Source organism: Danio rerio, chromosome 15, assembly GCF_052040795.2.
Source record: "Danio rerio strain M-AB ecotype USA chromosome 15, GRCz13ab, whole genome shotgun sequence".
Lineage (NCBI taxonomy): Eukaryota > Metazoa > Chordata > Actinopteri > Cypriniformes > Danionidae > Danio > Danio rerio.
The window spans coordinates 26833704-26858936 of NC_141035.1; the positions used below are offsets into that span (position 1 = coordinate 26833704).

At 36.7% G+C, this 25233-nt stretch overlaps 1 protein-coding gene and 1 long non-coding RNA gene across 2 annotated transcripts in view; one reads left to right on the forward strand and one right to left on the reverse strand.

Annotated features, from left to right (window-relative positions):
• The first annotated feature begins 2776 nt into the window (after positions 1–2776).
• On the forward strand, positions 2777–16015 carry LOC147833676 (uncharacterized). The gene is made up of 2 exons (XR_015509451.1): positions 2777–4435; positions 14481–16015. It is a non-coding gene; the product is annotated as an uncharacterized LOC147833676 (long non-coding RNA).
• pipox (pipecolic acid oxidase) overlaps positions 3531–25233 on the reverse strand; it is a 28830-nt gene continuing 7127 nt past the window's right edge. Inside the window, exons 3-8 of the mRNA NM_001326390.1 lie at positions 25017–25230; positions 20671–20853; positions 18218–18370; positions 14533–14682; positions 9492–9567; positions 3531–4400 (exon numbers count right to left, since the gene is read on the reverse strand). Of these exons, the coding sequence (NP_001313319.1) occupies positions 4270–4400; positions 9492–9567; positions 14533–14682; positions 18218–18370; positions 20671–20853; positions 25017–25230 (907 nt within the window). The 3' untranslated portion in view covers positions 3531–4269. The remainder of the gene's footprint in view (positions 4401–9491; positions 9568–14532; positions 14683–18217; positions 18371–20670; positions 20854–25016; positions 25231–25233) is intronic.

Below are 25233 nucleotides of genomic sequence, written 5' to 3' on the forward strand. Positions count from 1 at the left end.
TCTGGTGCGCGACGCCCTTCAGGCAGAGTTTGTTACGGCCAAGATCGGATTTAGATCATTTCTCTTCTATTCCGGAGATTGCTGCTGCGAGATGAAATAGGTGAGTGACGAAAAGGCATCCCAGCGGGATAATGCGCATGTGTGTTTGATGTTCTAGATGGAGAGCAGTTTATGCTTAGCGTGATATTTTTCTTCCAGAATATAAAAGGGGACTGATTGTCGATTTATTCAAGTAGCTTATTAATGCTTGAAATTCTATCACTCCAAATTGATGCTTAAGAATTCTATAGAAGTGCTTAAGCCGGAGGTTCTTCCGCAATGAGAATGCAAATATTAGAAAACCGGTCACTAGTTTAGCTGGGGGATATTAGGGAGAGAGAAACGGGAACTTGTAGGTGAATTACGTGCAAACACCGTAGTTATTGGCGAAATCCAGCGGATCGTTTTTAAGCATAAATGTGTGGGCTGCTTTTGCATCCGAATGTTAAACGGACTACGAAATGTAATTGTGACCTCCGATTGCCAGAAATCGGGTGGCGGGTGTAATGTTGATTGCAACCGAGCGCTGCAGCCGTCTAGATTAGAGAGATTGCTTGGTTTATAACGTGATAATTTAAGCATATTCATCAGGTAGAATCATGCTGTTAAAGCTGAAAAGGCAGAATTATGAGGAGATGAAAGAGCCGTTATTAGACGTTTTTAGAAACGTTCTAATGTCCATTTCAGTAGGGCTGGTATGGATGTGCTTAACAGGGAATTGCTCTGTGATTTCTGGTGTAGTGTTGGTGTACGGCTAGTGAGGTTGTGGGAAGGGAGCGCCGAGATCGGCTGTGCTTCAGTAGACGAAACCTGGAATGAGAAATTCAGAAAATTAGGTCAGTTACAAACGTAATTCAGTAAAAGCATAAACATATTGACAAAAGTCGACAAGTAATTTCTATTTTATAATAGAAAATAATCAGCAGTAGCTGCGAGCTTGTAAAAATGAGAGGGGGAAAAAGCAATGATACGCAAGGTAGAGGGGCGGGGTGCGTAGGTGGTAAGGATCGCTGAAAGAGGAGGACTGGAGTGTGCACTGGAATCGGGAGCTGCAGGATGGAAGAGGTGAGGTGGGATTCCCAAGAGTTGCTTTATTGTCCGGGAGATAGGTTTTATCCGTGTTTAGAATTATGATTGCTGCAATATGTCCAAATCCAATATTGCTTTTTAATCCTTTCCTTGATTCTCCGGGGAGGCGGAGAGGTTGCGGGTTTAATGTCTGTTTAGGATAGGGGGTGTGGCAGGAGCGTGTTATGTCCTGGGGGTGGCGGTGAAGACGTGGATTCGCAAGTGTTTTGGGTTTAATGCAGCGGCTTTGAATTATGGTCCCGGCGTCTAGGAGTTTGGAGGAGTTCAGTGACAGTCGTTGTTGGATATGAGTGACACATGATGATGCTGGAGAAGGTACGTAGCGGAGCTGGGGATTGCATTGTGATCTGGCTGGAGTGGATAGGCCTACGGCCTCTCGTTGGAGCCTCGGTCTCGAGCTGACTTTCATGCTGGACTGGTTGTTGTTAAGACGGGGCTGGTGTTTCAGGGAGCCCGGAGCTTTCTTTCTTGTATGTAGCTGCGCTGATGCTGTTGTGATCTCAGCCGCCGTCGCTGTTGTTGTTGTTTTTGTCATTTTTTGTAGTTGCTGACGATGGTATTAAAGGTGGTGTGGTATTGTAGTTGAAGAATAGTAGGAGATGTGGAGGATCCGTTTTGTCCGTGAGTAACTTTTGGAGGAGCTAGAGCGGACCTGTCGTTTGTTTCTTCGGAAAACGAAGATAAGGGAGTAATGTCTAGCTAGGCTACTTATAGTGGGTTAGGATAGATCTGATTGGCTAACTAATGAGTGTAGATAGGTGGCCAGCTGCTGTCAATTATATCACGTGCTCCTCTCGAAATTAGTTTAAAAACTTCACTTAGCGAATAATTTCCAGCATGAACATCAAAAAAGTCATGATTATGTTTAAACAGGTCATGTGAAGATAAAACTTTCTGGAAAAACCAGTGGACCACATTTTAAAACATCTGAAATTTTTTAGCAAAAGTCTGTCATCAAAGTGGTTTGGTTTTATTTTCTCCTAGAACTGTTTTGAGCGTCTCACACCTTCAAAAGCCACCATTGAATTTCAGCTTTGTCTTCTGAGACTCAAGTAATATATTATATATAAGACTAATTATTAAATAATTACATGAGAAGTGGCTTCTTATACTTTAACAATTGCAAATTTTTATTTTGTTATTTGGAGCCAGTTGATCAGGAAGTGACAATTTTATTCTTGTTAACTCATTGGATAGAAACCTGGCTTTATTCTCAAATGTTTTTATGCATTATTCCAGTTTTGGTCTTTAGATGGAAACATAGCTCGTATTGTAAGGTGTAGTTATTATATTCATTCATTTTCTTGTCGGCTTAGTCCCTTTATTAATCCAGGGTCGCCACAGCGGAATGAACCGCCAACTTATCCAGCAAGTTTTTACGCAGAGGATGCCCTTCCAGCCGCAACCCATCTCTGGGAAAAATCCACACATACTCTCATACACTACGAACAATTTAGCCTACCTGTACCGCATGTCTTTGGGCTGTAAGGGAAACCATAGCAACCGGAGGAAACCCACGCGAAGGCAGGGAAAACATGCAAACTCCACACAGAAATGCCAACTGAGCCAGGGTTCGAACCAGCGACCTTCTTGCTGTGAGGCAACAGCACTACCTACTGCGCCACTGCCTCGCTAGTTATTATACTATGAATAGAATAATTGACTGTGTCATTGAGAACTTGTGAAATAATCCACACCTCAGGTGATGAATTTGTGCATTATGTAATTATTTAATGGTCTGCTGTCCATAATTATCTCCTCAGCTATTTCTTATTACCATGTATTTTTATATCTGTAGTATTTCCTTAACTGCTTTTAAAATATTCTTGGATAAAGCATGTAAACACAGGCACGCTAGAGAAATTTGTCCTTGTCCTACATCTGTGCTTTTTCTCTCCAAAAGGCTTCAAGACTGAACACATCTTTGTTTAAATGACAGTTTCTGCTACCTTTTAATCACTTTCAGTGATGCATAGGCATGGGACGATAACTGTTTTTAAGGTATATCATGGTTTAAAAAGTCAAGGTTTTAAAACCGGCAAACTTTTCTGTAATACCGTACCTAACGTATGTGTAAGATTTTTTATTTACATTTTTTTGTTGTTTTTTAGGACAGCAGTATCTCCAGCAAAAAACATATCCAAAGATACCGCTTTAAATTGTAAAGAAATCAGTGCTTTTGAAACTAATGAAGACAGCTGAAATCTATGATTCATTTGAATTATTTAGCCATGTTTACTGCTCTAAAATATTTAAATGTTTCAAAAAATAAAATGTACTGTTTTCAAGAGGGAAATAAGTTTTCGTTTTTAACTCAGACATTTAAAAAGAATATATTTTAGAGCAGTAATCACAATACCGTGATATTTTTGTCCAAGGTTATCATACCGCCAGAATCTATGTGTTTTTGCAATAATGTTTTTTTTTATTGAAGAAATGCTTGCGAAACAGTGGCCCCTTTTAGTGTCGAGATCTTGTGGACAAACCAAGTAGCACAGAAAAAATGAAAAGTGCATGTGACAGTAATAATTTTGTAGCAATTACAATAAAACACAACTTGTCCCTTTTTTAGATGTTCAGCTACATCTTATTTAATCATATTTGGCAGTACAGTATGTCATATTTCAGTTTTGAATAGTTGGCCAAAGGTTTTAGCCTAAGAAATTGGTCCTAGTGGTCTAAAAAAACAAACCGTAATGCACATTGAAAAATGAGTATGATATTTGTGTAAACGAATATTGGTTCAAAAAATAACAATATGCACTGAAAACAAAATAAAATTAGTCTGATCTAGAGCGTAATTGGAATCAATTTAAAAAGCAGACTGTTGCCTAGACACACACTTAGGACATACAGGTTGTGATCTCTGTGTCTATAAAACCGATTGTACTTTTGATTTTTTTTACATTATCATTATTATTTTGCTAAAAATCAGCTTCTTATCCTGCAAACAAAACGCAGCCAGAAAGAATGTGTTTGTTCTCATGTTAAACTGAAACACATTCATACTTTATTAGAAAAAAAAGATATCATCCTCTCAGTGTGTTAGAAGAATATGTTTAGCACCGTTACCATTCACTCATGAACATTCTGTTATCTAGTCAAATGAAATGTAGATCTGTCATTTGTAGGGTCTTGAACTCAAAGCGAAGATTTGGATTGTGACTGGAAGCGTTGAATTCGGAAAGGTGAGAGGTCATGTGAGGGAACCTGCCCCATGGCCAGCTGAGAGAGCACCTTTCCAATGATGGGGCTAAACTTGAAGCCGTGGCCTGCAGAGTGTGAGAGAGAAAAAACACATTTACTGGTAGGTGAATCATCACAGTTTACATTCATTCAGTCCACTGGGATAAAGAAGAGCAGCTCATGGGAATGTACAACAGCCCTCTATAAATAGCCTTTATCTGTCGTCCACTGTCTGACTCAGAAAGCCTTTGAATGAAATAGTGTGAAGAGAAGAAAAAACCCAAATCATGCTGGCACCATCACACCTGCTGTCACAGAATATTTATCTTTTATGAAAGAGTTTGGTAAAATGCTAAATGAGGAATATTTGTTGCCCTTATTGAAGAGAGTGTCAAATATTTATTATATGCCTGGATTATGTGACCAAATAAATTAACATTGTTATATGGTATACTGTAGGTATTAATTACATTATTAATTAACTATTAACAGGGTCTTATTTATTATACATTTAGACTTAATATGAACATACTTGGTTTAAAGATAAATGTAAGAATAATAAATATAAATGTATGAATATTTGAACAGGAAGCCTATTTAAATGTACATTTTTGGAAAGCACACAATGACATTTCGAGAGTATGAAAATATAACTTCATACTGATTATTATTTATTTTTAGAAACAAATTGCTTAATTTTTAAATAACTGCTACCAAACATTAGAAAATTTAAAATAAATTTACCTTACAGGGCATTCTGTAAAAAAAAAAAAAAAAATTCTCTGTATTTTTTGGGTTGTTTTTCAGGGCGATTGTCTGAGTATTCTTAAATCTGTAGTACAGATTGTAATTTCTGTGGGGAATTGCCTAAATCTGCCAATGTGCTGAAAGAAATCTACCTAAAGTAATTATTATAGCCCATTGAAAGGTTTTTGTTGTTGTTTTAAGTACTGTAGAAACACGTTTTAGTTCTGTCTCTCAAAAAACTAAACCTAGTTTCTTAAATATGCATTCCAAGTCAGCACGTCTTGATTCAAGAATGTTCATTCATTCATTCATTCATTCATTTTCTTTTTGGCTTAGTCCCTTTATTAATTAGGGGTCACCACAACAGAATGAACCACCAACTTTATTCATTCATTCATTTTCTTTTTGGCTTAGTCTCTTTATTAATTAGGAGTCGCCACAGCAGAATGAACCACTAACTTCATTCATTAATTTTCTTTTTGGCTTAGTCCCTTTATTAATCTGGGGTCGCCACAGCGAAATTAACCGCCAACCTTTCCAGCATATGTTTTGGCAGCGGATGCCGTTCCAGGTATAACCCATCAATGGGAAATGCCCATACACTCTCATTCACACACATACACTACGGACAATTTAGCTCACCGAATTCACCTGTAGCTCATGTCTTCAGACTGTAGGGGATCCGGAGCACCCAGAGGAAACCCATGCAAACACGGGGAGAACATGCAAATTCCAAACAGAAATGCCAACTGACCCAGTTTTATTTTCTCCTAGAACTGTCTTGAGCGTCTCACACCTTCAAAAGCCACTATTGCATTTCAGCTTTGTCTTCTGAGACTCAAGTAATATATTATATATAAGACTAATTATTAAATAATTACATGAGAAGTGGCTTCTTATACTTTAACAATTGCAAATTTTTATTTTGTTATTTGGAGCCAGTTGATCAGGAAGTGACGATTTTATTCTTGTTAACTCATTGGATAGAAACCTGGCTTTATTCTCAAATGTTTTTATGCATTATTCCAGTTTTGGTCTTTAGATGGAAACATAGCTTGTATTGTAAGGTGTAGTTATTATATTCATTCATTTTCTTGTCGGCTTAGTACCTTTATTAATCCAGGGTTGACACAGCAGAATGAACCGCCAACTTATCCAGCAAGTTTTTACGCAGCGGATGCCCTTCCAGCCGCAACCCATCTCTGGGAAAAATCCACACATACTCTCATACACTACGAACAATTTAGCCTACCCAATTTAGCCTACCTGTACCGCATGTCTTTGGACTGTAGGGGAAACCATAGCAACCGGAGGAAACCCACGCGAAGGCAGGGAAAACATGCAAACTCCACACAGAAATGCCAACTGAGCCGAGGCTCGAACCAGCGACCTTCTTGCTGTGAGGTGCCAGCAATACCCACTATGCCACTGCGGCGCCTCAAGGATGTTTAGTTAATTGAATTAGAAAAAAATATATTTTTTGCAATGCCACATTTAATTCCATGGCTTAATGAATTCAACACTTTCTCACTTGATTTCTCAAGGCCTTTGCAAGAGAGAACAAATTGTTCTCTTAAGTGATTTTCTCTTTAATGAATCAGTTGATTGGGTTCACAAACTAGTCATGAATCAAACTGACCCAATTCTCACATTCAACTCACTGACTAGTCACAAAGATTAACATCCCACTGAAAGTGAATAATGCTTTAATTTCACTGTTTTCTTCACAAGATTGATTTTTTGGATTATAAAATAGTCTTTCAGAACACTATTATGGTATGTTTAGTTCTTTAAAAGTGATGGGTATTCATTCTGTTTTGCCTGTATGCGTTGTAAAATAATACTAAACATTAATAATAATACTGTATGCTAAACAATGCCTGGCATTTTACGAATCACAAAGGGCCACAGATTCAGCTAAAACTACTTTAGTGTTCTATTGAAAACTATCGCCAACATCTACTGGTGACAATAACTAAGTATTTGTTTACTAAGCTAAAGTATATAAGTATTTAAGCTTTATCAGGGTTTTTTATTTTAGGAAATCTTTAATTTTACTTCACCGCATTCCAAAACTAAATATTCTACTTTATACTCCACTCTATTTCCTGAGTCATAAGATGTCATAAGATTAATCATAAGTTGCTTAGTGCTTAACCTGTTAAATCGGGTCACAATTGCACTGAACAATACATTTATGAATTGGATTGACATCTGTGAATGAGTTATTCATTTATTCAAATGATCTGTTCAGAGTTAGTCTCCAAAAAATTATTTACCGATTCAAATAATCAATTCAGACTGCATCTCTTCAGATTGAATCTCTAGAAAATGATTCACTGATTCAAATCTGTTTAAAGTTTGTCTCCAATAAATGATTTACTGATTCAAAAGACCTGTTCAGAGTGAATCTTCAGTAAACAATTTATTGAGTTTGCAAACTAATCGTAACAACCCAGGCTCATTCTGAAAACATACCGCTATATACTTCTCTTTTTGTATAGCATCAAATATGTCCAAGAAGGTATCTTTTTTTTTTTTTTTTTGCAGTTTTTGTTTTCTCGAATCCACCAGAGGCACTTTTTGAGATCTCAAATTACTCTTGAAAGTGCCATTCATGCCTGCTGTTCTTGCATAAATACACCAGAGGTTGCTGTCGACTGACTGACTGACTAACCGATCGACTGGCCCACCCTCCTCCTTCCCTAAACCCAACCAATAGTGTTTTCAAAAGCACCAATTGACCTGCCCACCCAATTCTCTAAACCCATCCGACAGTTTTAAAAAGCAATCCAGAAAAAGAAAAGCCCTCGCCTGATTTTTACCACGTTTTCAGATTTTACCACATTCTCAGCCTGTTATTTACTTGTTTATTTTATTTTTTGGCCACTGTTTTTGTCTTACGTGCTTTCTGGAACCGAACTTTACTGGACTCAAACCTTGTTGGTCAACTCCTCTCTCCGTCCACAGATGTACATGGTGAGCTACTGGGCAAACTGGTAACAGCACGAAAGCCATCCATATGGAATTAAGGTCAACTGGTTAACGCGAAAAGGAATGTCATCATACCGCCCTGTAGCGTTTGTTTTAAAAATGAAATGCAGCCATACGTACTTCTGGCTGCATAATTTGTGATCTCCATAAATGTATATAGGGCTACGTATTCAGAATGAGCGTGTGTTGAATTTTAATGGTGTTCAAATTTTCTCACAATAAGCATTCATCAGTAAGTGCTTTTGAATTTGAAAACTTTATAGTTCTATTAGAGTAATGTTTCACTAGGGTGTCCTTAATTTCACTTCAGTGCCTAATTTGCCACTGCCAACATACTTAGATGGACTGGAAATCAGTACAATTTAATTTGTTCGTGAACTGTCCCTTTAAGAGCGAGATAAAACAGAGCAATGCAATTTGTTTAAAATGCACTCCATTCTTTTCCGCTCTCAGCTCTCTGCATATTGTGTGGCCGTTTGAAGTCTGCAAGACTGGTCTGTAAGTGAATTCGGCTCTGACCGGCAGACGTGTGCACGGAGGGTCCTCTGTTCTTCCTTAAACCCCACTGATGTGTCTGGGTATCCATGGCAACCAGAGGGCCTTGAGCTCAGTGCCTGGTTTCAGAAAAATTCCAAGCGGAAAGAGGGGCAAGTTCCCACTCGAGCGCCACGGTTTGTGTGTTTGCCCCTGAAACCAATTCAATTCTCACCCTTCAGTTTTTCCCAAGCCGCAAATACAACAGCTGCGCCGAGGGCAGGAGAGCAGCGGGGAGGCGAAACGCTGTCATTATGGCAGACAATAAAATGAGAAGAGGCAGAGAGAGGTTAATAGTGAGCATTCCTCTGCTCCTATCAGAGTTGTAATGTATTATTAAGGCAGAAAAATATATGTCATAAATCATTAGCGTGCGTCGTGCCAGAGCAATGGGACAGTGGCGGTACAGTCAGGCAGCCACACAATGCGTCCTGTGACACCTCCAGAGCAGTTCCTTTAACCGAGACAATGCATTACAAGATGAATAGCTGCACCGTGCTGCCACAATAGCGCTTGGCTCTTCTGTGTATCTTTTCCTAACCCAAACGCCAGTCTTTGCACCCCGTGCTGCTAACCAGCGCTTCTCTGAAGTGATTACCAGCGGAATTTAATTAGCCCCATAATTAGTCTAAGAAGGGGGTGATGGGAACAGATGGAACAAATGCCAGGTGAGCCCTTTGGCCCCCTGAGAGCCGGGTTCGGGAGTATGCGGGAGCTTGGGGAACTAGCAAACGCCTTTAATTAGACGATAAAAGACGCCCGCATTGGGGGCTTCGCTTCCTGTCCATCACCTGCGGCCTGTTCTATTCCCTCATTAAAAAAGTAAAGAAACCTCTTCGAGTGGACGTCAGCGCGTGTGGTTGTGTTTTACAGAGATTGAGTTCATTAGTGACCGTGCTGACCTGAGAATCCAGCGCCAATGATGATGTTGCCATAGGACGGGTGGGAATCAAGGACGAAGTGGTGGTCTGGTGTGACCTGCAAACAACAAAGCAAGGGAATGTTAAACATCAAGACTCAAGACTGTAATTATTTCTGCAAATATTTGACCTTTTCAGACGAATGAGTGCTGTTTGAAGTGAATTAAAAATGTTTAAAAGCTGCTTAAAAGATAAGGCACAACATGCTTGTAATTGCTGTTGAACAGGAACGACAAACATTTGTGTTAAAGTCTTATCAGTCTACCTGTGCTTCTCAACCACATTCCTGGAGGACCCCCAACATTGCATGTCTCCTTTAGTTGTGGTCACACTGGGCTTTTTATTGTCTATAGACTTTCATTCATATGCAAGCAAATGTGACAGACCGGAAACGCAAGTTCATGTGACAAGTTTTGCAGTTCACAGCATTGCAAAGTTCAAGCTTAGTGATCTCTTATCTGCGAAATCGCACTTTGTGACTGCGTGAGACCAATCAAAAATCAAAGCATGATCTCTCTGAACAGAAATTTAAAATATGAATCAATCACTAGCTTTTTAAAATGTCTAATTATCTTGTTTAATCCTGCCCCTTTTTGCCACGCCATATGGCAGAATTTTTCATGCTCAAACAATAGTGTGACGGCGGCATTTGTCTGTTACATCCATTACAGGTCTTTAAGTTTCTGCTAAAGAGCTGATGATCTTAATCAGGTGTGTTTTGATTAAAAGACAAGAAAAATGTACAGTGTTGGTGGTCCTCAGGAACGTGGTTAAGAAAAACTAGTATATACAGTACTGCACACTTTGTTTTTTCCTGAAGGAATTGAATCCTGTTCTATTTCAAATTGAAGTATTTAGGTATTCCTAAAGAATGCTTCTCAGATTTCACAAAAATAGAAAAAGCACAATTGCTTTGAAAATTGATAATAACTGGACATTTCTTAAGCATCATATCAGCATATTAGAATAATTTCTGAAGGATTGCATGAAAATGAAGACCACAGTAATACATTATATTTTAAAATTAATTATTAATATATATTGAAATAGAAAAACATTGGGTAACATTTTAAAATAATGGTCATTAGTTAATGTATTTACCAACATGAACAAACAAGTAATATTACGTTTATTACAGTATTTATTTATCTGCTTTAACATTATTTACTGTTAAGTCAAATAACATTAGTGTAACTGACGGGTTGGGGATCCACATGCAGTTTTACTTACAAAGAATAGTCGTGCAGGCAATGGTCAAACATAGAAGCAAAGAGTAGCATACAGGTTATCCAATATCGTAGTCAAAAAAAAAAAAAAACAGGGGAGTGGTCTCCTGAGGCTTCTTCTAGTCTAGAGAGAGACTAAATGGAAAATGCTTCGTAATGTTGCAGGGTATGAACCAACAAGACTCAGCAATGTATGTGAGTGTGTGTGTGTGTGTGTGCTGTTTATATGGTCAATGTAATTACTCTTGAAAAGCTCCCAGCTGTGTGTTTGTGTGTTTAATCAGTGGAGAACCGGAACAGGTGTGTGTGGTGCCTAAAGGGAGTTGTAGTTCATATGATGGCAGAATTGTAGTCTGAATGAAAGTGAATGCTCTAAAGCGGTCTATAAGGGTTAGATCGCTGGTGATCGTGACAGTTCAAGTTAACTCATTAAATTCATTAATGTCATCAAGCACAACTTTAGATTTTAATAAGACATTAGTTAATTTTTCTTAATGATTAATATATGCTTTACACAATTATTCATACTTGGTTAATGTTAGTAAGTACATTAACTAACATTAAGTAATAGACCATTGTTTTAAAGTGTTAGCAAACATTGAAATCATGTCACAGTATGCTGAAAGCAGCACTTATTGAGCTGAAGGCACTTTAAGGCCTTTATGTAAATGTGAAAAAGGTGTTTGTTATTATTTAGTAATGCCACAGCCACTTAAATTGTTGATAGAAAATAGTTTTCAGCCATTTCATGTAATTTGCCAAAGAAATACAGCATTGTTATGACAGTTATAGCCTCACCTATAGGCTGACTTGCTTATTGAGGCATAAAACGTTTTCTAATTTCTCATTAGGACCAAGAGTCAAACATGCACATCACGTTTCGTTCTGATTGGCCTCTTTTAACTTTGTCTATTAGGTGCACAAACTTCATTGGATAATTGCAAGCATGCTGTTTTTAAGATACTCCAGTGCTCTCAAGGACATTAGTGACACTTTGGACAAAAACATTACATACCAAGTTTCAAGTCAGTTAGACTATATCTGTAACCATTTCATATGGTTCCACTCAGTTATTTGTTTATTTTATGCTTTAACTCAGAACTTTATCTCTGTGTACTTACTGGCATTCTGTGGGTCTCCTGACAGGTCAGTCAAGGCCAGTTTATAAAGGATTCAGATTGTGATGCATCATCATCATCATCACTGTGCTTTTTCATGATTGATGTGATTGCATCTTGCATTTGTATTATTTTTTCATCTTGACCATCTGGACAAACTTTGACGATGCAGAAGTTCACACAGCAACTGAAAACCTGCTCTGACTTTTTATGATGTACTGATGTGTTAAATGAAAGACTAATGCCAAGTTCAGACTGCAGGATTTTAGCCCCGATTTTGACTCGCCGACAAATGCCTGAAATCACAGGCAAATCTGTGCTCGTGCATGTAAGTGACAGAATGAACTATCAAAGACGCGATCTGAGAGAATCGCCGGTGTGTCGCCGATGCCTGTGACATATTTTTCTTGGAGCTGTCGGCGATTCAAATCATGCGGTGTGAAATGAGTTTTGACTGAAAATAACATTGGCGATCACCTATAGCCAATGAGAGTGCAGCATCCACTTGTGTGTGTGTGTGTGTGTATCTCCCGGCCAGCGACCTAACAGCAACCTAACTTTCCCATGTGGTCCCCCATCCAGGAACTGACCCGACTCAGCCCTGCTTAACTTCAGTAAGTAACCAGTCTTAGGCTGCAGGGCGATATTGCTGTGGCACAGAAAGCTTGCCTTTTACTTAGGACTATTTGTCAAAGATGTGGGTAAAAGGTAATAATGTTGTAATGTTCAATTTCCTGCACAACCTGATATTTTATAAGATCTGAATCAATCATCAGGTGAAACAGGTAATAATTTTCTTTTTGCCTGTATATGTTTTTTCCTTCACTTCAGCACGGCTTGGTTTGCATTTTCACTGTAGTACTGCTTAAAGGTTCAAGAAGCCCTTGAGTACTTATTACCACATTTGTGTGTGTTAAGCGTCAATTAAGACGATATTAGCACCTGTCAGCTTTAATTAAGGGGAAAACTGGATAATTTTGTCTGCTAATTTCATATTCTGGGTTGAAAAAACATTTTTGGGGTGGAGAGCTGTTCGAGAATTGAAGAATAACGGACTTTGTCTTTTATAAGTTGAGTTTGTTACCATTCAGACACATTGTCTATCCATGCTGCTGTGTTCACCTATGTTTTAAATTATCTGGAAAAGAGACATGCTTCACTGCTACTGCACTGTTATTGAGGAGGAGAGAAGTCCTCATTTATAGTGTTTATATAAGTGTGTATGGGTGTTTCCCAGTGATAGGTTGCAGCTGGAGGGACATTCGCTGTGTAAAATATATGCTGGATAAGTTGGTGGTTCATTCTGCTATGGCAATCCCTAATGAATAAAGAGACTATGCCAAAAAGAAAATGAATGAACGAATGAATGAATAAACATGATTATCTTTATAATAATATAACAAATTGTGTTTATATATTTATATAAATATAAATATATTTCTTTTAAGTTTATTATTGTAAACTATAAAATTATGCGTCTACTCAAGGTTTGTGTCTCATTTTGCGAGCCAAATGACAGTTGTTCACTCCAATCTTATACCCCTGCTCTGGCAGCCATGTCCACTCTTTCCTCTTCTCACAGCACTCTACGCCCATCATAAAGCATTTTTTAATGAAAAAATTCAGAGGTAAATTTGAATTGCAAGTGGGGGGTTTTATGGCCTTTTAAAGTGGGTGGGATTATCACTATAGTTGCGATAAAGTTTAAAGTTGCAATATAGTTGTGATTCTTTTGGACTAATCAGAGATCAACAGTTTATACACAATGTTTTGGTAGCTGCAAGGTACTAGGTATGAAACAAAGTGAAAAAAACAAAAACAAAAGTGAACCCTACCAAACCAAACAGCACTGTACCATGCAGTGGAGTATAGATTTGCATTTTTTCTCTTTCAAATGGCCACACTTCCAGCAAATTTTTTTTTAAATGTTAAAAAGTCAAAGGGACTAAGCCGACAAGAAAATTAATGAATGAATGATTGAATGTATGTTAAAAAGTCAGCTACATCCTAAATGATCCGAGGGTAAATAAATTAACATCAAATCTTTACTTTAGTGTGAACTATCCCTATAAAGAAAGACAAGATTTCACTTAGGAAACATAAATGAACCAAGTTTATTAAGTTATTTATGTTTATATAAGAACTTTACCTGTCAAAGTTAATAGTAATTAGTTACTAGTTAATTAGTTAAAGTTATTCATACTAATAGTAGAATTAATAAAGTTATCGTAACTAATAACCATGACTTTTTTCTGATTTTAATTGCAATAATGTGCAGCTTTTTGTAAAGCTGCTTTGAAACAATAATTACAGTGAAAGCCCTGTACAAATAAACTTGAATTGTCTTGAATAGAGTGAATTAAGCATTCCACATCATGGTCACGTCTGGTTAGCACAAAATTCAGATTTATTTGAAAGAAATAGCTATAATCGCTCTCCACCGTATCAGATCGTGCCTGTTTAAGACACAATGCAATTCCAAGCATCTGCAACAATAAAATCAATTCAAAAACTCAAGCTGAACCAAAATCAATTCCAACTCAATTCCAGCAAGCGTTCAATCAAATGACATGTCAGAATAAAATATGACTCATGCATTTAAATACCCTCCTCCTCTTCTTCTCAAGTTTGCTCTGGGACACAAAGTGGCACCTGAGGATGGGCCATAAAGCCACTCACCGTATACATGCAGCTCTCCACCACAGCAGGTGCTGGCACCAGCCCAGGGAGACAGCGGGTGACGTAGCGCGCTAGAATATCGATGTCCCCTCTATCCGTCTGTTTATCCCGCTCATCCGGGTCGGTCTCACTGCCCATGTGGTAACACACCTGCTCAGACACATGCATGCACACTATGATCCATAAAAACAATCTGACCCATGATACATTTCAGATCTGTGATCCACCACTTGGCATGCTTGGAGGAGCAGCAGATATATATATGCAGAAGCCAGGCTCCGGCGACTGGAGCAGACATAATGCATCTAACATGACACAGCCATCTGTGCTCTCCCATTCAGCCTTGCTAAGTGTGATGAGACTGAAGGCTCCTGCTGGGCTCTGCCGTGTGCTGAAACCCAGCCATTAGTACTGGGAGAACACAGACCAGAGGAGAGTGCTGTTTCTTTGCTTCTGTGAAAGCATCAAGGACCGTGTTTTCATTTGGAAAGATATAGTTTGCGCTCGCATCTGATGCACTCCAGCTTTGAAAGCTCTGCGAGTGGGGATGCGAGTGCTGTATTGCTGCATAAGGGAGTTGTGGAGTAATTAACAGAAGGATGAAAACTGCCACGTTGAAGCTCTGTGGCTTTTTTATAAGATGTGGGCAGGCAATTGCATTAATGCAGTGGTGTGTGGTACATATTGATATGGTGGTTTAGCTCGTGTTGTCATGGAGAAGTGCTTTTTTAACAGGAAAATAAAGTAAGAGTAGAAAAGCAGACTAAAGTTGGGGGTTAAAGTGAGATTTTTAACTTTTTTAAGCTAAATATGGTGTGGATGGGTCTTTCTTGTGTTGTGAATTATATTCCAAAGCTACTTATCCCTAACATCAAGCAAGTAAACACACAGAAGATGTAGTTAGCTGGCAGTTTTCATTTCACTTAATTTTGTTGAAATTTAAGTTGCTTGTGTAACTGTGTTACTGGCAGCCTGATCTCACGAGAAAACGTAAGTATTTTATGTTTTGCCAGTTTAGTGGCTAATTCGTACAAATTCGTATGAGTTCAGTCGTACGAAATTGTACGATTGTAAAAAGGGAGAGTGGCACCTAACCCCACCCCTAAACCCAACCATTATTGGGGGATTAGCAAGTCGTACTAAATTGTATGAATTAGATCGTACAAATTCATACAAATTAGCCACTAAATCAAAAAGTTACGAATTGCCATGAGATTGTGTTGTTACTACAGGTTAGGATATAAAATTACGTTATAAAAGGACCATTTTAGGTAAAGAAAATGTTATATTATGTAAAAGTCAAGTGCTATTTGGGGGTTTCCGCCTGGATTTTGCTTACTAAAATATAAAAGCTTCCCAAATCCACATGCAGAGATGTGAATGCACAAGTTGGGTATCGTTTTAAAGAAACCCCTTTGAATGTTCATAAAACACTATTTAAAGTGAATAAAATAATTGTATATGTTGCCTGTATTATAATAAACCCCTCCAAAAAACAGGTGCTTTATTATTATTTTTACATAATAATTATTTAAATAATTACAAATATTTAACTCAAATTTCAAAGTGTATCTTGTATGTGCTGTGTGATCTAGATTGCTGTAATTAATTTTGTTGGTTCCTGCACATGTCAGTAATCATAGAAAAAAAAAAAAGTCTCTATCAAAATCTATGCAAAAGTTATTCTATTCCAACTGATGAGAGAACGGAACCACTTATGGGGGTATTGGGCCAGTACGGACCTTTAAAAATTTAAAGCCCGCCGAAGGATGTCACTGACCAGCTACCAGGTCCTAGTTTTGGAGGTTAATAACAAATTTACACACCTTCATTAGTACTCAGTGAGTATTAAAAAACAACAGCAGCAACAACAAATAACTTAAGGTTTAGCAAGTATGTACAGTCAACATTTGAAGTGGATCAAAAAGATTTTATTTATTTTTTATAATCATTCAAAGACCAGAATGGGCATTGTTCAATCGTTTAAGGACAACTTTGTTTCAGTATGGATTCAGTGCTTTCCACAGGTTTGAAATATACTTGGGTGGTAGCCGGATTGAAACACACCATTTACCCACATTACATAAATAGTAAACTATTTATGACAAACAAAACTTTAATTTTTATTATAAAAATTTAATTTTTAACAATCATTTTTATTGATTAGGACACTTTTTTTTTTTTAACAGTATTTCTTTTTAATTAGTAAAGAAATATAAAATACTGTTGAAATAAAAAGAATGTTTTTTTTTTCTCTTTGATACTATTTAGGAGCCATGTGCATCCACTGACAGGTAAAACCTGCTTCTCTCTCTCTTTCAAGATCTAAGCAAACTCAAATGGCAAAGAATTTTAGATTTGTATATAAAATAGCCCATGTAATATATTAACATCATCAAATTAATAAAATAATCAGCAAAAGAGAAATAAATGACAAAAAAGAGAATAAAAACAGACAATTTCTCTAAAAATGATTTTAATTACAAAATTAAAACCTATAGATTATTTAAATTAGGCAAATGCGTTAATTAACCTTTACTAATGATATATTTTGCAGCCAATTTAGTCCAGTTATTTTGTCCTCTTCGAATATATAGTAAAGTTTTTCTCAGTTGTTTGAATTAAAAATATGAATTATTTAATGTTGCACTCGCTCTCTCTGTGTGTGTGCAGTCAGTGCAGTTAAAAAGGTCATGAAAAAATGCATACAAGCTTTTGAAAGCAAAAGCAAAATCAAAAGTTGAATCACGGACATTTTAGGAGATTTGGAAACACCGGCAAGATGAATTTTTCAAGTGCCAAATAGGTGCGTTTCTGTGGGAATGCAGAGCAAGTGAGACTGTCTGTGGGAGTGTTGACAAGCACACAGAATGAAACGGGTAAACGAGAGAACATTTTCCACTACTGTAATCAATCACGGATGTTTGGTTGTATTGTATATTGGGCAGATCCCGTAAAAAATAATTAAAAAAAAGTGTAAAATGATCTTAACAATAGTAAAAAAAAAAAGTGCCACTAAATAAATCTGAGCAGCTGTTAATATACCAAGGCGGCCTGCCCAAGTAAAGTCTATGTGTGGGAAGCACTGGAAATTGATTCACATCAAATGTTGACTACTGTATTGTATGTCTTGTTTTCAAGCCTAAATGTCAAAACTTTCTTAAATCAAGTGATAACGTGAAAAATGAAATGATCAAAATAGCAAGAACAGAAGAAATGTTTGACAAAAGGCTCAGATTAATTCAATCAAAATGTAATTTTCATATTACATTGACAGTCATTGGCTCTTTTAAACGTAACCTCAGCTGTGTGCTATGTTTTTTAGAAGTCAACACCTCATTTCATGTTTGCATTTCGAGGTAATGTGTCTTGATGCAAGGGTGCTTAAATATTTGAAACAGAAAAACTAAATATTGTCATGAATTCATGATTTTTTTTTTGTCATGCACTATTGTTAAATTGTGCAAGGGAGGCATATAATTTTTTAAAAGACCCTTTCGAGATCTGCAGAAACTTAATCCAGCTTAATTTCAGTTAACTGTTTTTAGCAGTTTTCAACACAACACTGATAGTATCTGGAATGATCTGAGTCGGGCCTGATCTCGAGCACCAAGTTTGCTAACCACTACACCGTGGCTACAATCAGAATCGGCTCTTTCTAAATAGTAATGCCCCAGTCACTCACTTTCATTAGTCCTGGATATTCATTGGATGGAAGGCCATAAATGTCATATTCCCCCTCTTTCGGCTCCATCTGTATAAAGCATGGAAAGCTCTGGTCGACACTGTAGGTTCCTGGGATCTTCTCCTTCCAGTAGCAAACGTTAATCTTTACAACCTGCACAGAAAGAAATCGAGTCCACATCTCCAACAGCAAATGATCCAAATTGCTGATCAAAAACAGCATAGAATGCTGATTAAAATGAATATAAACATTGATATTGAACTCACATCAGGGCAAATGTAATAAGAAGTAAGAAACAGGTTGCTCAGAATAGTCCAGCCTGTCTTCGCATTCAGGGACCATAAAAATTCACCAGTGCACAAATTCATTGCTCATATATTGTCGTGTTCACCCAAGCGCAGACTTTCAAGTCCGTGCTATCCTGAAAAATGCAATTCCAATTCTAGGTCCAATTCAGAGTTTAACTAACACAGAATACTTTTTCCATCACTTCTCTGGTGGCGTGTGACACATAAGAGATCTGTGTGTGGACTGGAGACTCTGTTTATAGGATAGGGAGGCGAGGATGGCCTGCTTTCTGTACATTCACAAATAACTCAAAATTCATTCTGCCCAGGGGTGTAATCCAGATCAATCTGTGTGGTGTGTGTGTGTGTGTGTGTGTGTGTGTGTTTCACAGGCCAAGGCTGATAGTCAATATGCCTTATGTATTCCCAGTGTTTTAATATTTCAGGAGCTGTTTTCCAAACCTAGACATTTCACATTGATATATTGTTCAGTGATGACTTTGGAAAAAAAAAAATAGGTGAGTTTTTGGATGGTTAGAGGGAAGAAAGAAAGAAAGAAAGAAGTAAAGAAAGAAAGAAAGAATTGGATTGATAGATTTATGAAAAATTTGTAAAAATAAGGAAAGACGAAAGGAAGAGATGGATGAAAAGTGAGTAGAAAGAAATAAAAAAGGAAATTAAGAGATGCATAGGTGATAAATGAGAAGAAAAAAGAAAAGAAAGATAGAAATAAGTTGCAGTAGATGAACTATTGGATGTATTTGAGTGAATGAATGAATGAATGAATGAATGAATGAATGAATGAATGAATGAATGAATGAATGAATGAAAAGAAAAAAAAAACATGGATGGCTACTACAGATAAATATTTGAAATATTGTGATTAGGCGAACAAGAAAAAGAAAACCAGAAAGTCAAAAAAGGAGGAAAAAGGACGAATAAACCAAATAAAAAAAGAAAATAGATAAGGAAATGACAAAGAAATGTGTTTACTAAATGATAAAAGAGAAAACAATTAGGTGGAAAGAAAAAAGAAAAGAATGAAAAAGAATTTAATCAATGGATTGATGAAAAAATTGTAGAGAGAAAGGAAAGAAGGAAGAGATGGATAAATGAAAAGTGAGAAGAAAGAAAGAAAATAATGAATGAATGAATTTGTAGTAGATTAACTGTTGGATGTATGTAAGTTAAAATGAATGAATGATAAGAAAAAAATGGAAGGCTACTGTTAATTAAACATTCAAAATATTGTGATTAGGTGAACAAGAAAAAGAAAACCAGAAAAAGTCAAAAAAAGAGGGGAAAATGAAAATGAAATGATGAACCAAATAAACAAGAAAATAGACAAGGAAGTGACAAAGAAATGTGCATAAAGATGGATAAATGGGAAAACAATAGGACAAAATGGGATAAAAAGAAAGAAAGAAAGAAAGAAAGAAAGAAAGAAAGAAAGAAAGAAAGAAAGAAAGAAAGAAAGAAAGAAAGAAAGAAAAAGATTGATGAAAATTGAAAAGACAAAAAAAAGAATTGGATTGATGGATTGATGAAAAATGAGTAGAAAAAAGGGAAGAAGAAGGGAAAGTTGGATAAATGAAAAGTAAATAGAAAGAAAGTAATGGATGGATAGATGAATAGTGAGAAAAACGAAAGAACGTAAAGCATGGATGGACAAAAATGAATCAAAAAGAAAGAAAGTAATGGATGGATGGATGAAAATTGAATAAAAAAGTAATGGATGGAGGGACAAATTAAAAGTGAGTAGAAAGAAAGAAAAAGAAAGAAAAAGATAGTAATGGATAGATAAAAATAGAGTAATAAAAAAAAGAAAGAAAGATTGATGGATAGATGAAAAGTGAGTAGAAAGAAAGAAAGAAAGAAAGAAAGAATTGAATCTATGGATGGATAGATGAAAAGTGAGTTGAAAGAATCAAAGAAAGATTTTGGATGGATAGATGGATAAAGTGAGTAGGAAAAAATGAAAAAAGAAAGAAATGGATGGATAAAAAGTGAGTAGAAAAAAGAAAGAAGTAAAAACGATGAAGGAATGAGGATGAGTAGCTGAATGAATAAATGTATGAATGAATGATGGACTGGTTGACCGACCGTCAGTGTGTGTGTGTCTGTGTGTTTGTGTGTATAGTATGTGTGTGTGTGAGAGATAGTGACCTTGAGCGGCAGCTGCAGTCCAGCGTGTGCGAGTAGTGTGTTTGCCCAGGGTCCTGCTGTGATCACCACACTCTTCCCTCTGTACACAGCAGAGCCGGTGCTCACAGTCACCACTGCACCAGGAGAAACACCAGTCACTGTCTGCCCGTCCTTCAGCACTCCACCACTGCACTGAAACAGCCTCTGAACAACACACACACATTCAAAACATCTCATCCTAATAAGAGCACCCTGCTTAAAATTTAACAGCGCCTGAGTTTGACGTGTCAGTGGGGATCAGTTAAAACTGGAAAAAGCTGGTCAGATTCGGGCAACACATAATGAAAGAGTTTCCTTAGTCAGAGCCAACAGGGAGCTTATCACTGCACTCTGTAGCTGCTGTAGGCTGAGCTTATTGAATCCGGAGAGGCAGTGTGTATAAAAGTGCACCGCCATATTCCCTGGATAGGGTGTAAGGAGCCTTTAACAAGCTAGTTTGCAGCTTTATCTTATCTCGTAGAGCTTTAAAAAGCACGGTGAAGGCGACACTGAAATACTGTTGTGTACAAAAAGAACTTTGCTCAATGCCGTTGTGACACTAAAGTTTACATGCCTGACATAGCAAGGCATTTATTAAATTCCTGAATTGATTGAACTGAATAGAATTAAAGGGTTAGTTTAAGCAAAAATTAAATAAAATCTGTTATTCATTACTCACCCTCATATACAATTTTCTGACATATTTGTTCGTTTTCGAACACAAATTAAAATGTTTTAGATCAAATCCAAGAGCTCCCTCTTCATCCATTTAGACATTTAGGGCTCTATTTTAAGGATCTAGGCACAAAGTCTAAAGAGCATGACGCAAACGACTTAAAGGTGTGTCCAAACTTTTACAAGGACAGAAAATACGCTCTGCCCTGGCACGTGGTCTAACAAGGTTGTGCTTATTCTCTTAATGAGTTATGGCTGTGTTTTGAGCATAACATGCATTAAACCAATCAGAGTCTCACCTCACATTCCTTTTAAGAGTCAGTTGCGTTGCGCCATGGCACATTTGCTATTTAGATGGCAGATTCTGTAAGTAAAAACTGAACGCTTCACTAGCAAGAAAACAGTAAAACCGACCATCTGCAGCACAAGAATAAAGAAACGATCGTCCTCCATTCTGGCTCTTTACTTTCTCTTTATTTTACTTTTACTCTTTACTTTACTCCTTTACTTTTGTGGATAAGGAAACACTGCTGTACGCACTCCACTGAAGACATCCATTGACTTACAGATTTAATTTAGTTTGTTAAGCACAAAGTTTGTTTCAAAACTATTTCTAAATTTAGTTTTAATTTTCAGCAAACAAATGAACAATAATAACGAAGTATGATAAAAAAATTGAATTATATCCAAACACACATCCAATTGTTATGCCCCATATGGTAATGCATACATCTCCAAAACCCGACAGGTGGACAAACCTAAACCAGTTTTTATTAAAACAAATATAAATATTCTTATAATAAATAATACTACTACTAATAATAACATTATACAAATGCAAATTGTCATGAATCAACTGAAAAAAGTCAAATGATACTTTTTTTGTAACATTTTAATCCTTAATTCTTTTTTTTCCATATGTAAAGATATTTGTGTATCGCTGTACATCCTGTGTGTATTAAGCAATGTGTTAGTGTTTGGACCGTAGGTGCATAACTAACGCGCTCTGTGCTGGAATTTTGGTCTACTGTATGTCAGTTCCTCAAAATAACAACGTGCAAACAATGCTTTTTAGACTTGAACACCCATGAGTCCACAAAGTGGTGCAAATGGATGCTTTTTAAACAACGTGGTGCACAACATGAAAATTAGGGCTGTGCTGATCTAAAAATAGAAACAAATCACTTCAAACACATCTTGTGCCTTATTGTGCCGGGTGTATGATGGTCTAGAAAAGAAACCCAAAATATTTTCAAAACATTCCATGTGACTTGAACTACAGTGATTCAACTGTAATCATATATAGCTCCAAGAACACTTTTGTGGACTTAAAACAAACAACAACTGGGTTCACCTTCAATTGCCAACCTCACTTTCATCAAGTTGGACATGTTCCTGGATTAACATCTATGTTGATCCTGGACAACATTTCAATCAGAATTAAGAAATACGTTTACAGTTTATGTTAAGTTTAATCTTACAATTAGGTTTATGCAGTTTTACATGATTGTTATCCAACTATTATTCCTTTGGAAATAATTTACAGTTATGGTTTAGGGGTAGGAAAAAGGTGTGAATTACTTTTAATAAAAAAATGATGTTCCAGGATCAACATGACGTGCCACCTTCAGTATATCGCCCGCGTCAGATCATGGTGCACATTTACTACAGGCAATACGACACTTGAGTGTTTGCTGTAAATCTAATGACAATGTGACATACTGCCTGTAGTAAACACACACACACACACACACACACACTGACATGGTAGATTTGGTATTGGAAATTTTTTTTTAAAAATTGTTAAAAGTCAAAATCGCTGTCTATAAAGGATGAGAGAGCTCTCGGATTTCATCCAAAATATCTTAATTTTGGTTCTGAAGATGTACAAAGAACTCATAGGTTTAAAACGACATGGTGAGTAAATAATAACAGTATTTTCATTTTTTGTGAACTAATCCTAAAGAAAATAAAATGTAAAATAATTCACATATTTGGCATAAAAAAAGTCTCAATTCAAATGTCTGCTTTTGAAATGATATCCAAAAGTCCTGAGAGAAAATACATTTTAGTAGTTCTATGAGAATGTAAAGTAATACAGATGAAGTCGGTCCAAAGCTGGGTTTTGGAACTGTTGCAAATACATTCATTTCGCATACATAATTAGATGAGCATCTGATAGCTCTAAGCTGCCAGACTAAATATAAGATTGATGTGCAACAGACTCCCAGAGCTTTTTTTAATATATGATAAATATTTAAATAAAATGATTCACTGAAACACGCTTCCTCTTAAAAATAAGTAATCAATAAGATCCATGAGAAATATTATTAACATTTAAAAGAAATGTTTTCTCTTTTACACCTTTTGTTACATTTTAAGGTTGATGTGCATCACTTTGACAAAACCTCAGAATTATAATCATAAATCTTCTAATAAATTTGTTCACTAAAGTGAGAAATCCTTTTTAAATTTAACATTGCTGTTCAATAGTCAGATTTTTGAAGGATAGAATATAGAAAGATTTTTGATTTTTACATTTTTTATGTGCACTAAAGGCTGCATTTATTTGATCTAAATACATTCATTTATTCATTGTCTTTTCGGCTTAGTCCCTTTATTAATCTGGGGTCACCACAGCACAATGAACCGCCAACTTATCCAGCTTATGTTTCAGCATATGCAGCGGATGCCCTTCCAGTTGCAACCCATCTCTCTGGGAAACATCCATACACACTCATCATTCACACTCATACACTATGGACAATTCAGCCTAACCAATTCACCTTTACCACATGTCTTTGGGTTGTGGGGGAAAGCAGAGCACCTGGAGGAACCAACGCGAACATGGGGAGAACATGCAAACTCCACACAGAAATGCCAACTGACCCAGCCGGGGCTTGAACAAGCAACCTTTTTGCTGTGAGGTGACAGCATACTGCGCCACCATGTCACCGGATTTATACATATTACATTTAATTCTGTATTGACAAATCTGAATTAGTAGCAGCCAATGTTATGATAAATTATTTGTCAAAATTTGTTTTGCTGAATATTTCTAAATTTCTAAAATCATTTTCTTAAACTTTTTTAAAAAAATATTATTCAATGAAAATAAATTCCAAAGCATCATCAACCTTAAAAGTAAAAATTAACCCAAAAATTCAACAAAAAATTAACCAAAAACTATTTACACATGCTTAAGTGTTTTTTTTTCCTGCTGAACCTAAAAGAAGATATTCTGAAGGAGGCTGCAAACCAGTAACCACTCGCTTGACAACCAGACTACCATAGTAAGAAAAACAAATACTATTGAAGTCAATGGTTTCCATGTTTCTTCAAAGGATCTACCTTTGTTCAGCAGAGAAAGGAAACTCAAACAGGATTGTGACAAATTAAGTTTAAGTAAATTATGACTAGGCATGGGACGATAACTGTTTTCAAGGTATACCATGGTTTGGAAAGGTCAAGATTTCGAAACCACCAAAATTTTCAGCAATACCATGCCTCATCTTATACCAGCCCATGCCTAATGATGACAGCATTCATTGTCTGTTTTGTATGAACTATCCCTTTCAACTCCTTTCAATAAAAAAGTAAAGAATCAAACTAACCTTAAATGTTTTACACATCAATGTATAAAATCAGCTAACCTGCACAGCTTGGAGGGATCTTTCGGCATATAGCACCCCTGCGAAGGTGTCAATCAGCGCCCCATTCCCTTCAGAGAGATTGACATTGGAAATATGCTCATTAAACTCCTGCTTCTCCAGAAACACTGTAGGAATCTTGTGCCTCTGCATCGTGTCCTTCAGCTTTGAGAAGCCCTCTGATTTCTCTGGCCCCATAACCAGTAGACCAGTGCGCCTG